This window comes from Orbicella franksi, chromosome 9, assembly GCF_964199315.1.
Source record: "Orbicella franksi chromosome 9, jaOrbFran1.1, whole genome shotgun sequence".
Taxonomy (NCBI): Eukaryota; Metazoa; Cnidaria; class Anthozoa; order Scleractinia; family Merulinidae; genus Orbicella; species Orbicella franksi.
Genome location: NC_138153.1, coordinates 26,699,437 through 26,713,459, shown reverse-complemented (window position 1 = coordinate 26,713,459; position 14,023 = coordinate 26,699,437). Strand labels below are relative to the sequence as shown.

The following is a 14,023-nucleotide window of genomic DNA, read 5'->3' as shown; positions in this document are numbered from 1 at the left end:
TGCGGGTGTTTTGTGTATCTCCCTCCTTCTGTGTTATACTAATTGTTGTAATTCTCGCTTTGTTAAACATAAACTCCATGTGTTCTTTTCCGAGACGGTTTTCCTTCTTACTCGTCCAGCCACAAGACAAGACAGAGAAACTTATCAAGCCAGTTACATATTATTAGTTCACTGGCAACATTCAAATACAAAGCGGTTTTCAATTTCGTAAAGCCAAAACCAAAGTTATCACTCAAGCCAATCACAAAGAAAACAGACAGCCTAATGAACCAATCAAAATTCGAGGTAAATAAGTGTAGCTGACACAAGGCGCGGGAAAACGTGAGCGCGCGAGTCACGATTGATTTTTGTTTTCACAGACTTGATATAGAAAGAACGGGACTAATTTTCCAAAATACGGACCGAATAAGCCTCTGCAATAAATTATTTACTTTAATGGCTCTTAAAACACTGCTGATGAATATTTATACGCCCGCAATTTATTCTCGGTAAACGTGTGTTCTAAAGTTAAACATTTATTTACGTTTTTCTGGTTGCGTCTTGGAAGTTAAACTCAATTGTCCGCAAAATATGACGGCAGTGTTTTGCAGTGTTTTGAAAAAGCAATTCGCGAGCGAAACAACTTAGCGGTCCATATTGGAAAAATCGGACCTCTCAGAGAACCAATCAGAATTGCCCTTTTCAATTTTGTTTACCTAATTTATTTTGACTTCCCTTGAGGCCGATTTTCTTCGCCATTTTCGAACGCAGTACATGGAACAGTCATCTTCGAAGCCATTATTTGTCTCTTCAAGGCCACTTTTGTTAGGATGGTACGTTGGCTGACTTCCTTCGTAGCAGTCGGTTTTAATTTTTTTATTCCGTCTAGCGACTCTAGCGTCTCGAGTTTTCACGTAGCTCCCAGGAAACGAAGAAATTGCATGCCTTGTGTTTTATCTAGATTTACTTCCGAGTTTGAAATTGGCAAACGTGCTGTGAGAGAATCCTAGACTGCGAGCAGTCTCTCTTTTGGTCGAAAATCCGTGAGGAAGAACACAAAACAAGTAAGAGTGCGATCATGACTGCAATCGTGACTACAAGCGTGACTGCGAGCGTGACATGCCGCGAGCGGCAAGTAGCGAAGTCACACGAGCCACAAATAGCGCGGGCGTCTAAAGACGCGACGCACTACTTGCAGGTCGCCGCTTCGCATATCGCTCGCACGCTCACAACCCATGCCACCGCTCGCTCGTGCATTACGTTTTTCTTTGCGTTCTTCCCCGCGGATTTTTAAGTAAAAGAGAGACTGCTCGCAGTCTAAGAGAATTGCTTGCGCGTTTTGAAGAAACACATTTTGCTGGTCACTCGTTCATTTCGCTGACTTATTTGTTAACATGACCCTTTGTCATCAACAGCCAATCCCAGTCGAGAGCTTGTTGGTTGAGGATCTGTCTGACGGTGACGCCAGAATGGGCGGTTCATTCAAGACCGCGATATTAAGACTCGGTACAGGTGAATAGACTAATCTTTGCTCAATTGTAATGTCACGTAACTGGGAAAAGCCGATTTTCAAGGATGGTCTCTTCCCAGTTTATCGTTGCAATACAGGGACGGCATTGTGTCGTGTTCTTGTTAAAGGAACTAGGTCACGCTTTTCGCATCTGCGATATCAATATATGTCTCGACACCAATCAGAGAATGTTGTCTTGTTGTATCTCTCCTATCTGAACTAACGTCTAAAGAAACATAACACAATCCAACTTATCAACTTGAAAGTGAATAATTTGTTACCAATCCTTTTGTCCCAACAGCTAAGCTCGTTTTCATAGTATCAAGTACAGAAGCAGAATATGGCCAATCTCACACACTACAAGCCTCCACTGAGCAAGACAAAAAACAGTGGCTAAATGCAATACGAAGCGTTATACCTCACCCCGACAACTATAAGACCTACTTATGATGTCACGCACGCCTTCCAACGTCACGCAACGGCTCGTGTCCAGAAAGGAGCGTTGAGACAAACCTAACTGCACAGCAAAAAGTCGACTTAGTCCTGAAGAAATTGCGTGGGGAGTGTACTAAGTCACGAAGTGCCCTCGTGGAAACTTTTTGGAATTAGTTGGGACTGACAAGGACTTTTAGTATACCAAATGAACTTTGTCCAGTCCGCCACTCCCCGAGGATCATGGATGAAAGTCAAAGATGAGCTTTGACCCCCCAGAAGCGATCAGCTGCCAAATCCAGCCAGGCAAAGTTTATGAGAATGGAGAGATTGGTCATGTCGGAAAAGAAATTGTTGACTATAACCAAGTTATACCAAGGGCAAGAACTGATTGCGTGGCAATGTTTTATTAAATTCGTTGCTTCAGTTCTTTTACAAGGAAAACATGGCGGAATACCATTCTTTAGGCGTACTTATTACCGGATGAGGTGCCGAGGCTGAATATTGTTGATGAAAGCGGGCGGATTCTTCCAGTTGCAGGGTAAAATGAATAAAAGATAATCACAAAACAAAAACAAAGACAATAAAAATACAAGGGCTGTTTTGTCAGTTTGAATACTTTCTTAACGTTATTACACACGCGGTGGCAGACCTCGGTAGCAAAATCTCCATTCCAATTTATAGTGAGCTGTATATTACAATTGTAAATGTTTGTCGTGATATTTACTTTAAGAATAGTGATTTTCTAATGACTGTTGTAAAGTTTTTAAATTATTAGAACGGATCTCCGCGCCTGCAAATATTGAGCCAGTCAATCAGAACTCGGCAATCACGGAAAAAGCGCAGAAAAGTCAGGAGCAGTCAGGAGCAGTCGGTGAAAAGAACGGGAAAAGTCACCTGAACTCATTCACTGAGTTTTCAACGCATCTGATTGGCTTTGAGAATATAGTCTTGGCTCTGATTGGTTAGGGGCGAATGTACGAGTTGCACGGTTTTTTCTTAAACAATTACATATGTGCAATCGTCTTGAGCAAAACTAGTGGAGATATTCTAAGAAGAGATATTTTATAGTTAACAAGCAATAATATGTTGCATTTATAATGCAGTAAATAAAATGATAGCAATTTTCTGTAAATTATTAATTGGAGGGTTAACTAGTATCTACATTACTTAATTTCTGTGTACAATGCTCTTTCTAAAGGCTGGTTTTCACTAGCACATAAGACCAGAGGCAGTTTGTTTTTCTCTTGAAATTCAGCAGGTTTTTAAAGGATTATGATGGTTTTCCAATACGCACAAACGAAGTCCAGTGGAATGGAACTCAATCCATTGGTATTTCATTGGTGAAATGCATCTAGTTTTGGGGACTTAAGATATTTCCGATGACTTCAGGCTGAATAGGGATGCATCCTACTCGTTCATCGGTACCAGTGGAATGGCACTCAATCGATTGGTATTCCATTCGTGAAAGGCATTTCATTATGGGGACTTAGAATATTTTCGATGACTCCAGGCTGAGTAGGGGTGCATTCTACTCGTCCATTGGTACCAATGGAATGACACTCAATCCATTAGTAATCCATTGGTAAAATACATCTTATCATAAGAACTAATGGAATACCAATGGAATAGCACTCATTCCATTGGTACTCCACTGTTGAAATGTATTTCATTATGGGGACTTTGATGGCTTCAGGCTGAATAGGGATGCATTCTACTCGTCCCGGCATTGGTGCCAATGGTACGATTGGTACCAATGGAAGAGCACTCAAGCCATTAGAATGCCATTGGTAAAATGCATCTCATTACACGGACTTAGAATATTTCCGATGGCTTCAGGCTGAGTAGGGTGCTTTGTACTCGTCCATTGGTACCAATAGTACGATTGGTACCAATGAAATGGCACTCAGTCCATTGGTATTCAATTGGTATTCCATTGCATCTCATTATGGCCTGCAAATCACTTGGGTATCCAATTACAAAAAGTTCAAATTTTAAACCTGTAATTGAACACCCACGTGATCGCTCGCCGATGACGTGACAAATAGGCACGCGGAGAACCAATCACGATCGAGAATGTTGTGATGGATACGATTAATCATAAAATATAAACGTCCTAGGCAAATTACACATCCGGCGATTGTCGTGATTTCTCCTTACGCGCGAGGCTAAATATGACGGTTCACGGGAAAACATACTTGAACGCTTATCCGTTAAACGGGCGAAACCGTTAGTCATCCGTTAGTTACCCATTAGGAAGTTTTCTCGTAAACGTTAAACGCGTTAACCTTACCGTTAGCTTAGAACGTCAAAACGTTAGAACGGACAGTGTAAGCTTTAGCTGTTAGCCTGTACGCCGTGGCGTGATCCATTCGACCAAAATTCCCGGAAATTTCGGTCTACTGAAAACTGGACGGATCGGTTTGGTCCAACCGGAAAAGTTTCGAAAAAATCGGCCCACCTTTCGAGGTGGACCACTTTTCTCGGTTGGACCGGTCTGATCGAATGGACCGTTACATTTGACCATTCCGATTCATTCTCAATCCCAATACCTCGCTGTTTGGTATTTTCCATGTATAACATGGAGGAAAACACTTATTATGCAGCTTTTATGGACTGTTAACAGCGGATCCATCGGTGTTCCTCGTACATCCACGTGCAGTTACAACAGCTCTGGAGCTTCTTCGCAAGCCAAGTGTATGTTTTGGCTGTCAACGATTAATTTTCCGAGAGAATTTGGAATGTTCTTTTCGTCATTCGAAAGTGGTGTTTGAACTCATACGGCAAATATCTGGAAACGGTCCGCTCAAAATAATACTATGCTTGAAACAGCTCTCAAAATATCATTAATATCACCGTCAGGGCCGTACATAGCGGGGAGAGGGGGAAGGGGATGCAGGGGGGCAGTTGCCCCCGTCAAGAAAACTAAATGTTTTCATTTTCTTCCAACATAGTGTTTGATTTTGCTGGGCTATTTCTTGTAGCTATATTGGTCCGAAATCTCAAGAAAACCGAGTAATTGGCTGAAAGGATTTTTTGCCCCCGCAGACAAAAAATCCTAGGTACGGCCCTGCCGTCGAAATCGTCATCTTGTTCTAGTAGTACGAGCAACAGTGATCCAACATCCTCCATTTAAATGAGCGCGAATTCGTTTTGCGAGTGGAATGGAACGAGACCGTCCGGACCCGTCGCGATCCATTCGACACCAAGAAATTTTCGAACTTCAACCCGGAAATTTTGGTTGAATGGATCGCGCCCCTGTGTATCCGTTAGCCGTTAGCATCATACCGTTAGAAAGGAAAGTCTAACCACTGCAGAGCTGTTAGAAAAAATTAACATCCGTTAAACGGTAATGTAACGGTTTGCTATACGTTAGAATGGCCGAGCAAAGGTTATAAGTAAGGAAATCTGTGTATTACAAGTCGTGAGAAATAGCTGTTAGGGTCTGAAGTCAACTTCATATTTAGTTACACTGCAACGTGCATGACAATGGCTAAGCGAACATATTTCCGTCATATTAAGGTTTCTTATCACACGCCAGACGATATCGTCACATTAGAAATTCTTATCGCAGATAGAGATTCAGTTACATTCATTTCCTGGTTTTTTTGTTTTTTTTTTCTTTTTCACTCTCTCTTTTACATCAGCTGCAGTGATGGGTAAATCACTTTGCATATTCCATATATAGATGTAGATGTAGATCCGAAGCAATAAAATTATCTCTGCCTGCCAAATAGCCTACGCATCAGGATTTTCTGGGGCGGAGAGAAAATCCTTCCTCCCCTTTTCCTCCTCAATCCCTCTCCCCTCCCTGATGCCTGATACTCAGGCTGCCTGACAAAACCGCAGTAGGAATAGCTAAGCCTTAACATAAGAAAAATCGGCTAGGGATAGTTTGGTTTTCAGCCCAAATTAGTCCAGGGAGGATTAATTTAGCCTTCAACACATATAAGTAAAACTGTGTCTAGTAAATACTCAAGTCTCAGTTGGAGAGCAAACCTGATCAAACTTATTTCATTTACCGCACTCAGTAAATACTTAATAAACAAACTGGAAGAACATTTCGTGAAAGCAAACTTTAATGTATCTCAACATTTAATGTGTATTTTCTCCAAAAGTCTCTCACTGTAATTTTCAATCTCTCAAATCCGCACTTTACGCATCGCCGTAACTTTCAAGATAGACATTTCGCGAAAAATTAGATTTTTACGTCTTACTATACGCTTGACCTTCAAAATATAGGAAAAGAAACTAATATCTGAACTATAGCTATCTTCCATTATTTTTTGACCTTTTTTGAACGACACACAAACGTCCGTTCTGTAGATCTCATGCTTCACATTATTATCCAGTGACCTACTTGATCAACGTTCTGTGTAAACCGAAAAACAATTTTTTTCGCAGAAGTCCCTTTGGTAATGTATACTTTCAGTTGAGAAAGTAAAAGAAAAAAGACTTAAACAGTGCAGCAACAAACTAGGATCAAATACAGCTCTGGATAAACTGAAGAAACGTTGTGACGCCAGCCATTTCACCAGAACCTAAATATAATCTTTCTGAAATTTCTAAACTACTTGCTGTGCTCGAGGGGATCAAAACGAACACTTCGATTTCATAAACATCTAGTAGAATTTCGTTTCAGTTTACACACAAGTCTACGGATGACTTGATCCCTTAGGTTATCGAAACGCTAGTTACCAATTACAGCCATCTCATGACTACATCGCACAAGATAAAATAGCTGTCACATTAAAATTGCGCACACATCTAATGTTGATTTGGTGCAAAATTAAAAAACAGAGTACTCGTAGACTGCTGACGAGGTTTCCAGCTTCAAATAGTCTCAAACTTTGAAGCCAATTTCAAGTGGCAAGGCTTTTCGTTGGGTCTCAATTCTGAGACCTTCCGGGCCAGTACTTCGAGGGCAATTTCTAATGGTGAAGCTATGGCAAACTTGTAGTATTGACTTGGAAGTTCAGCAAAGATTATTGCAAACCCCGGAGCGGCGGACTTTTCATTTCCACGCTCTTCAAAAACCACAGCTCCAGAATCACCAATCTCACAGAAGGGTTTCGCTCCTTGCTGCTGAATACACAAGCATCTCTTAAGCCATCTGTCTAAGTTACACTGTTCACATGGACTAAGCAGATCTCGAGCTTGTGATTGAGCTGGTCCAGTTTTACCGCAATTGATACATTGTACATCTATCCATCTACCGTTACTTTTTCCCCGAATATACGTTGGTCTGTTTCCCAATTCATCAGCAAGACGGTTTGATTGGGTGAAGCCTGTAGCACTGCCACTCTTAAATAGGTCCTTAACATCTGCTGTTGCTGAAAGACACTCGCCGCTTGGGTAATGTTTTGTTCCAATTATCACTACTTCACCCTCAGCTTTGACGTTTTTTACTTCGTCCTTGTTCAATTCTGAAATGGCAGCATCAATAAAATGCTCTTTGCCATTGTTCGTTTCCAATTGTACATTGCATCTGACACCAGCAAGGTACTTTGCTATGACTCTTGGTCGTTTGCCAAACGCTTCCTCGAGCTTTCCTTCGTGGAAGTGAATCATGGTCAATTTATACTGTGACACAGAGGTAATGTGCTTGTCTTTTATTGGTTTTAGGTCGTTGAAAATCTTCTGCAATTCAGTTTCTTCAAGGCAGTCATCTGGCAATTGCGGTAACTCGACAGCAGGTCCAGTGACTCTTTCTATCCAACCTCTGTATTCAGCCAGATGGTGTCGTAAATAATAACGGTAGACATCCAATCCAGGATGAATTATCTTGTTTTCGTCAGCATCATTCATCACATGATCACAAGACAGTGCGTACAAGGTGCCATCGTTTACATCTTCCACAATAGCACCCAAGGTACCAGATGACTGTCCTTCATTAACCCCGATGCTTGCTCCCAAACGTAGAAACTCCTTCTGCTCATGCGCCTCTGTGGGAAGGTACGGGTCCTTTGTTCTAACACAAAAGCCGTTGACGACGTCCACTGGGTAAGAGCCAATAGCACATGGAATTTCAGATTCGCCCAATGGGATCTGACCTTTTCCAAGAACGTAAACCACAATACATGCCTCTTGCGTCTGTACTGAATTTGTGACTTTGAAAGAAGGCTGCACGGCAGTCACGTTTCGATGCTTAGAGAAGACGTGAAGATGTTTGTTGATAATCTCATCGATTTCATCAACCTGAGATTCTTCTAATCTTTTTGGTTCTCCGGACAAATACTCGATGGGGGACACTTTCAGTAAATTAAATGCATCGTTGAACAGATCTGCCCATATCAATTTCCAGCCCCTCTGTCCAAAAAGCGCTTGTGCAGCATTTTTTAGTTCTGTTGGTATTCCAGACCTGTCGTTGTAAACGTACAGATGTATCTCAACTTCACCATTTTCTGCGTACGGCAACACCCGGACACATTCCACATACTCAGATTCAAATGTGATTGCTGCATTCCAGATGGCACGCTCATCAACTACAGTGGAAAATTAGGGAAAGAAAAATACCATTAATTACCACTTCGCCCTAAGTTTTTTGGTAAAAATAACACTGTCGTAAATTCTTGAGTTGCGCATAAAGAAAACGTTTGATATGGTAAGACCGCAATTGAGCTCTGTTCAGTTGACGACCGCAAAACGGAGATCTGGGTTGTTACATAGTTTTACCTTTTATAGCGCTGATTAGTTACCTGTATTGTGTTTTTAATATCAATTACTTGTCTTATAGTATGTTAAATTTACGGAAGTACTAATTTTAAGGAGCTTACTAGGTTCTCCGTGTTACGTGGTTTAATAAATATTTACAGACTTGAACAAACAGATTTGAATGCTTCCTAGATATTTAGCATTTCCTGTTTGCGCTTGAGTTGAAACTACATGCGAAACTTAGAAAAGCCCTTAGTTGCGTCTCTTTCAATGCATTTGTTCCATTAAACGCGAGATTTCGAATAAACGAAGAAAATCATGATTAATTAACGATCCTCGTGAAAAATGTCGGTATAGTTACCAAATTTTCATTTCTCCTTCGTCTCAATATTGAGCTCTCAAACATCTTGCACAAGCAACCATTACAACATTGATCAAGTGTAAGTTGAAGGAGTATGGTCTTAGTATAGTGGTATATTCATTTTATGTGTCCGTACCCACTGTCATGAGTATTACATTTTTGTACTGTTCATACCACATATAATTACCAAGTGGACAAATTTTATGAACATTTGAAATATCCCTTTCCGTGAGCAGCGAACTTAAAAAAAAAATTTCTCGGACCCGCAAGGTGGCCCCTCGTCATGTATGTTTAAGATATTGGATTTACATGCATTTGTTTCAATGTGTTGGTGATTCACTGCTGAAAAACTGACACTGAGGTTGCACATCATGTAAAGTAATATCCTTTTTGTGGTGTGAATTGAGTAATAACCTCGTATTTTTCATGACTTCACAATGATGTTTAAGAACAGCTAAGATTAAACACATTTCCAGGAAGTGTCAGTTTGTAGACAATATACGGACGCTAGTCTGGCTCAGAGTACAAAATTAGAGGTCAAGGTCTCTGAGCATGTATTCAGGGGCATATAAAGCTTGCAGCTGCGCGCCGCATGGCTAAAGTTAGGTTGCTTATTGAGTAGTGGTAAATCGATTTTGTTTTTTCATGAACAGCGACATGCATATCACAGTGTAACACAAACATATATTTTTTTAACAATAAATCATGTTTATGAGTGCTATGCATAAACTTAATTGAATTATTCAAGTACAGATAGCTAGACTACCAAAATGCTGTCCACACTGTTAAAAATGCATGTCCACATATCGTTATAGTAGCGGAACTATGCGCGGCCAGCGGAGCCACATAGGTGAGAGAATTTGGTAGTTCAACGATGCGAAAACTTTACGCTTTAACGTCACCGTAGGAAGGTCACTACATGTAAACTAATGTGAAATGTCACATTGTGCACGTCATAATGGCGCATCGCGGCATAAAGCTCCAAAGGTCTTGTTTTCGTTCACAACACAGAAAAGGTTTAAGAGGCAACAGACAGGAAATTCATGGTGTAGAGAGTCATAAAAACCTTTTAGATGCAGAACACCTAAAGAATTTTTCTTCCCTTCGATGGTCGCAAAGCCATAACGATCAATGCGCTTTCAACTGTGTTTTGAACACAGGTCGCAAATTTAATGCAGCTTTGGGGACTGTAGAAAACAAAATGCTTATGAACAGCATCGCTTCGAAGTTGGATCCGATTTTTTAAAGGCCTGATAAAGCTACGGCCGATAAAATGACTGCAAAGTTGTCGACAAAAATAATATTCAAATTACGCTTTAGCGTGAATAATTTTCTGAACACGCTGAATGCATAACCGTACGTCTTTAAATTTTTGGACGATTTTTTTTGCTTCTAAATTCATTTTTTGGAGTTATAATGAATGATAATTGCTTTAACCAGTTATTCATTCGGCCACCTTTCGTTGAGAATTTTATGCTTTAAAAGTTAAGCAGATTTTCTATTTGACCCTCCCACGTATTGATTTTTATATTGTCCATATAAAGATTTCACCTGGGATGGTGGGGGGGGGGGGGAGGGGGAGGGGGGCCCCATGTGAAAAGGTCGGGGACGTTCGTTGTATCGCTTAGGAATGTAAATGACAGATTTTAATTTTGTCTCGTTTAGGGTGTTCAGATGTTGCTATATTTAGCTGTCAAGGTATCTTTGAGGGTTAATTTTTTCGCTTGAAGGTATAATAATAAAAGAGTTGTCTGTCCGTGGTATCTTTTAGGGGTCAACTAAAGTTCGGGAGCTTAGTTTATGGGAGCTCCGCTTTAAGGCTTGCCTAAATCTACATATAAATCTATTACATTTGTGGAAGTAAAATGGAAATGATTTCCAATCTTTTGTCGTATCATACCGAGCTGTAAGAAACTATCTTAAGCCGTCTTAATACATTTTCGTTATGTAGATTGGGGAACGTTTGGTTAAAGTGAAAACGGTAAAAAAATCAAGCGATGGTAATGGTAACTCCCGTTTAAGAATTTATGCCAGTTTTAAAAGAGTTTAGAGGTACGGTGATACCAAAACAAACAACTACTAGAAATAAATTTCTATAAATAGACTGATAACCACTTTTTTTTCAAGAAACATTGAGCATTTCAGAGGGAAATTCTTTCCAAGATTTTTGATGGTACGATAATAAAGCAAACTGTGGAAACAATTGAGAGGCATCGATCTTTACCAGTAAGCACTGAGAGAATCATTGACCACAAGGTTGAAGAGCAGTAGGAAGACCTTAAAAGAGCTGGAGGAGAACAGTAGAGGTAGAGGGATGGCAGGCAGGATGGAATGACTGGAGTATCACGAGAGCGCTAGCCAGGGATGCTGCACAAAAGAAACAGAATGTCACGGACTTATGCATCTACTGGTGAAAAGAGCAATGAAGATGATGATGATCTGCACAATTGATAAATGGGAAAAGAGAATTGCCGATACTTCGTAAGCATAGAATAGCCAATAACCCTGGTATCATCATACAACATCTTTTAGTCAAAACTACCTGAAGTTGTAAGAAGTTAATATTTACAAGCAGAGTAACTGACTTGCCTATGTTGGAGGCCTAAAATAGCCATGAGCTCATTGTAATTACTACTATCCCCTCTGGTACGTTCTGCTTACGTTTGTTGCATTCTTGGATTAAACTCTACTGTTGGAGCCAGATTCTGTCTGTTGTTTTAGTCTCCAAAGACTTTACCTACTATAAAAGCTTTCCCAAGACAAAAAAATCTCTTTTCTCGTTAGATCTGAAGAAAAGATGGTGACGTAGTTTAAGGGAGCAATCTCCTGCATGAGTGAATAATTTTTGTAAAATGACAAACGAGCCGTTTATGTCAAAGTAAATAAAATAGCTCCGTGTAGTTCTGCACATTATCATTTTGTTTAAATTTTGCCCATAGATAGCATTTTACTTAGGGTGTAATAAATTCTCCGTAAACATAAAAAACATACCTTCTTCTCCTCGTGCCATTTGACTCTTCAGGTTTTCACTGATGGCTTGTTGTTCACTTGCCATCTGTTCTAACTCACTGGTCGTTTTGTCTGAAGATAAAGCGTTGTATATAAATTATAGTTGAAATACGTTCAAGCTAACCCATTCATGCAAGAAAAATATGTTTTACGTTCTGCCTACATTTTTCTTAAACGTATAAAAATTAAATAACAGGAAGAGAGATTCTAAAGCCTAACAAAACTTTCTCAGTAAGGGCTTTTATTTCGGTTTTCGGTTTTGGACGAAATTTATTGCGGTTTTGTGGTTTTTGGCGATTTTTTGCGCGGTGGTTCGGTTTCTAATAGGCCCCTACGCCCCCCTTAACATAGTAAATGATCTCACTGTTCACCCTCCTTATCTAATAATCTTCAATAAATTTACAGCACTTCCAAGCAATGTTAAAATACCCAAGAAAGATTAGATCATTTGTTTAGGGATAAGCATAAAGAATTACCAGTATAAAAGCAATGTTTTGTAAATTGATATTCGGTTACGCCAAGAGTGGTGGGACACCGCGGATACTACTATCCCGTCTTTTACGTTCTGCCTATATTTTTGTTGCGTTCTTGGATGAAACTCTTCTGTTGGAGCCAGATTCTGTCTGTTGTTTTGGTCTCCAAAGACTTTACCCATCAAAACAGCTTTCCCGAGACAAAACCCATTGTCAAATAAATTTCTCCTTGAACGTTAGATTTGAGGAAGAGATGGTATCGTAGTTTCAGGGAGCAATCACCTGCATGAGTGAATAACCGATGTTCTTTTCATGTATAATAAAAACCAACTGTCAAAATTATGCCAGAGTGAATAAAGTAGCTCCGTGTAGTACTGCACATTATCATTTTATTTCACTTTTGCTCTTAGATAGCCTTATACTTAGGGTGAAATGAATTCTTCGAAAACATAAAACCTATACCTTCTTCTCCTCGTTCCATTTGACTGAAGACTGGTGCTATTTCACTGATGGCTTGACCTTTTGTTTCCATCTGTTCTAAATCACCGGTCGTTTTGTCTGAGGATGAAGCGTTGTATATTAATTATAGTAGGAATAAATTTAAGCTAACCCATACATGCAAGAAAATATGTTTTACCCGGTCAGTCTATCACAGCACATTTTGCCATCATATCATAAAATATTTACCTTAAGGAACTAAAGAAAGCCCGCAAAAAACAGTCCTGGCAGTTTGAATGAGGTACAGAAACTCACACTTTTCAAAGGTAGCACTACCTTTCAGAGGTAGAATCCCGCACAGCAGCCAATAATTTCCTTAGTACTCTGGGCTCATAGTCTTTCCAGCCCCATATCCATGTATTGCAACCAACAAGAATCACAGATTATTCAGCAACATTGATTGATAGTATCTTTTTCAATTCCGTTGAGCACTTTACCATCAGTGGTAACATAGTACATGATCTCACTGATCACCCTACTTATTTTATAATCTTCAATCAATTTACAACACTTCCTTGCAATGTTTAAATATCCAAGAGAGATGAAATCATTTGTTTAGGGATTAGCATAAAGAATTACCAGCATAAAAGCAAGTGTTTTGTGAATTGATATTCGGTTACGCCAAGAGCGGTGGGACACCGGATAGTACTATCCCGTCTTTTACGTTCTGCCTATATTTTTGTTGCGTTCTTGGATAAAACTCTTCTGTTGGAGCCAGATTCTGTCTGTTGTTTTGGTCTCCAAAGACTTGACTCATTATAACAACTTTCCGAAGACAAAACCCATTATCAAATAAATTTCTCCTTGCACGTTAGATCTGAGGAAGAGATGGTAACGTATCTTGAGGGAGCAATCACCTGCATTAGTGAATAACTGATGTTCTTTTCATGTATGATAAAAACCAACAGTCAAAATGATGTCAAAGTAAATAAAGTAGCTTCGTGTAGTTCTGCACATTATCATTTTATTTCACTTTTGCTCTTAGATAGCCTTTTACTTGGGGTGTAATAAAATCTCCGTAAACCTAAAATGCATACCTTTTTCTCGTTGTGCCATTTGACTTTTCAATTTTTCACTGATGGCTCTTTCTTCCGTTTCCATCTGCTT

General features: G+C 39.8%; 1 protein-coding gene across 1 annotated transcript; it reads right to left on the bottom strand.

Moving 5' to 3' along the window:
* Positions 1-6,256: 6,256 nt before the first annotated feature.
* Positions 6,257-14,018, bottom strand: LOC145498175 (uncharacterized). Its single transcript, XM_081478060.1, has 4 exons — positions 13,954-14,018; positions 12,881-12,976; positions 11,928-12,017; positions 6,257-8,406 (listed from the first exon to the last, which is right to left on the bottom strand). The coding sequence occupies exons 1-4, from the start codon at positions 14,015-14,017 to the stop codon at positions 6,755-6,757; spliced, it is 1,902 nt and encodes a 633-aa protein (XP_081334186.1). The 5' UTR covers position 14,018; the 3' UTR covers positions 6,257-6,754.
* Between the last annotated feature and the right edge of the window lie 5 nt (positions 14,019-14,023).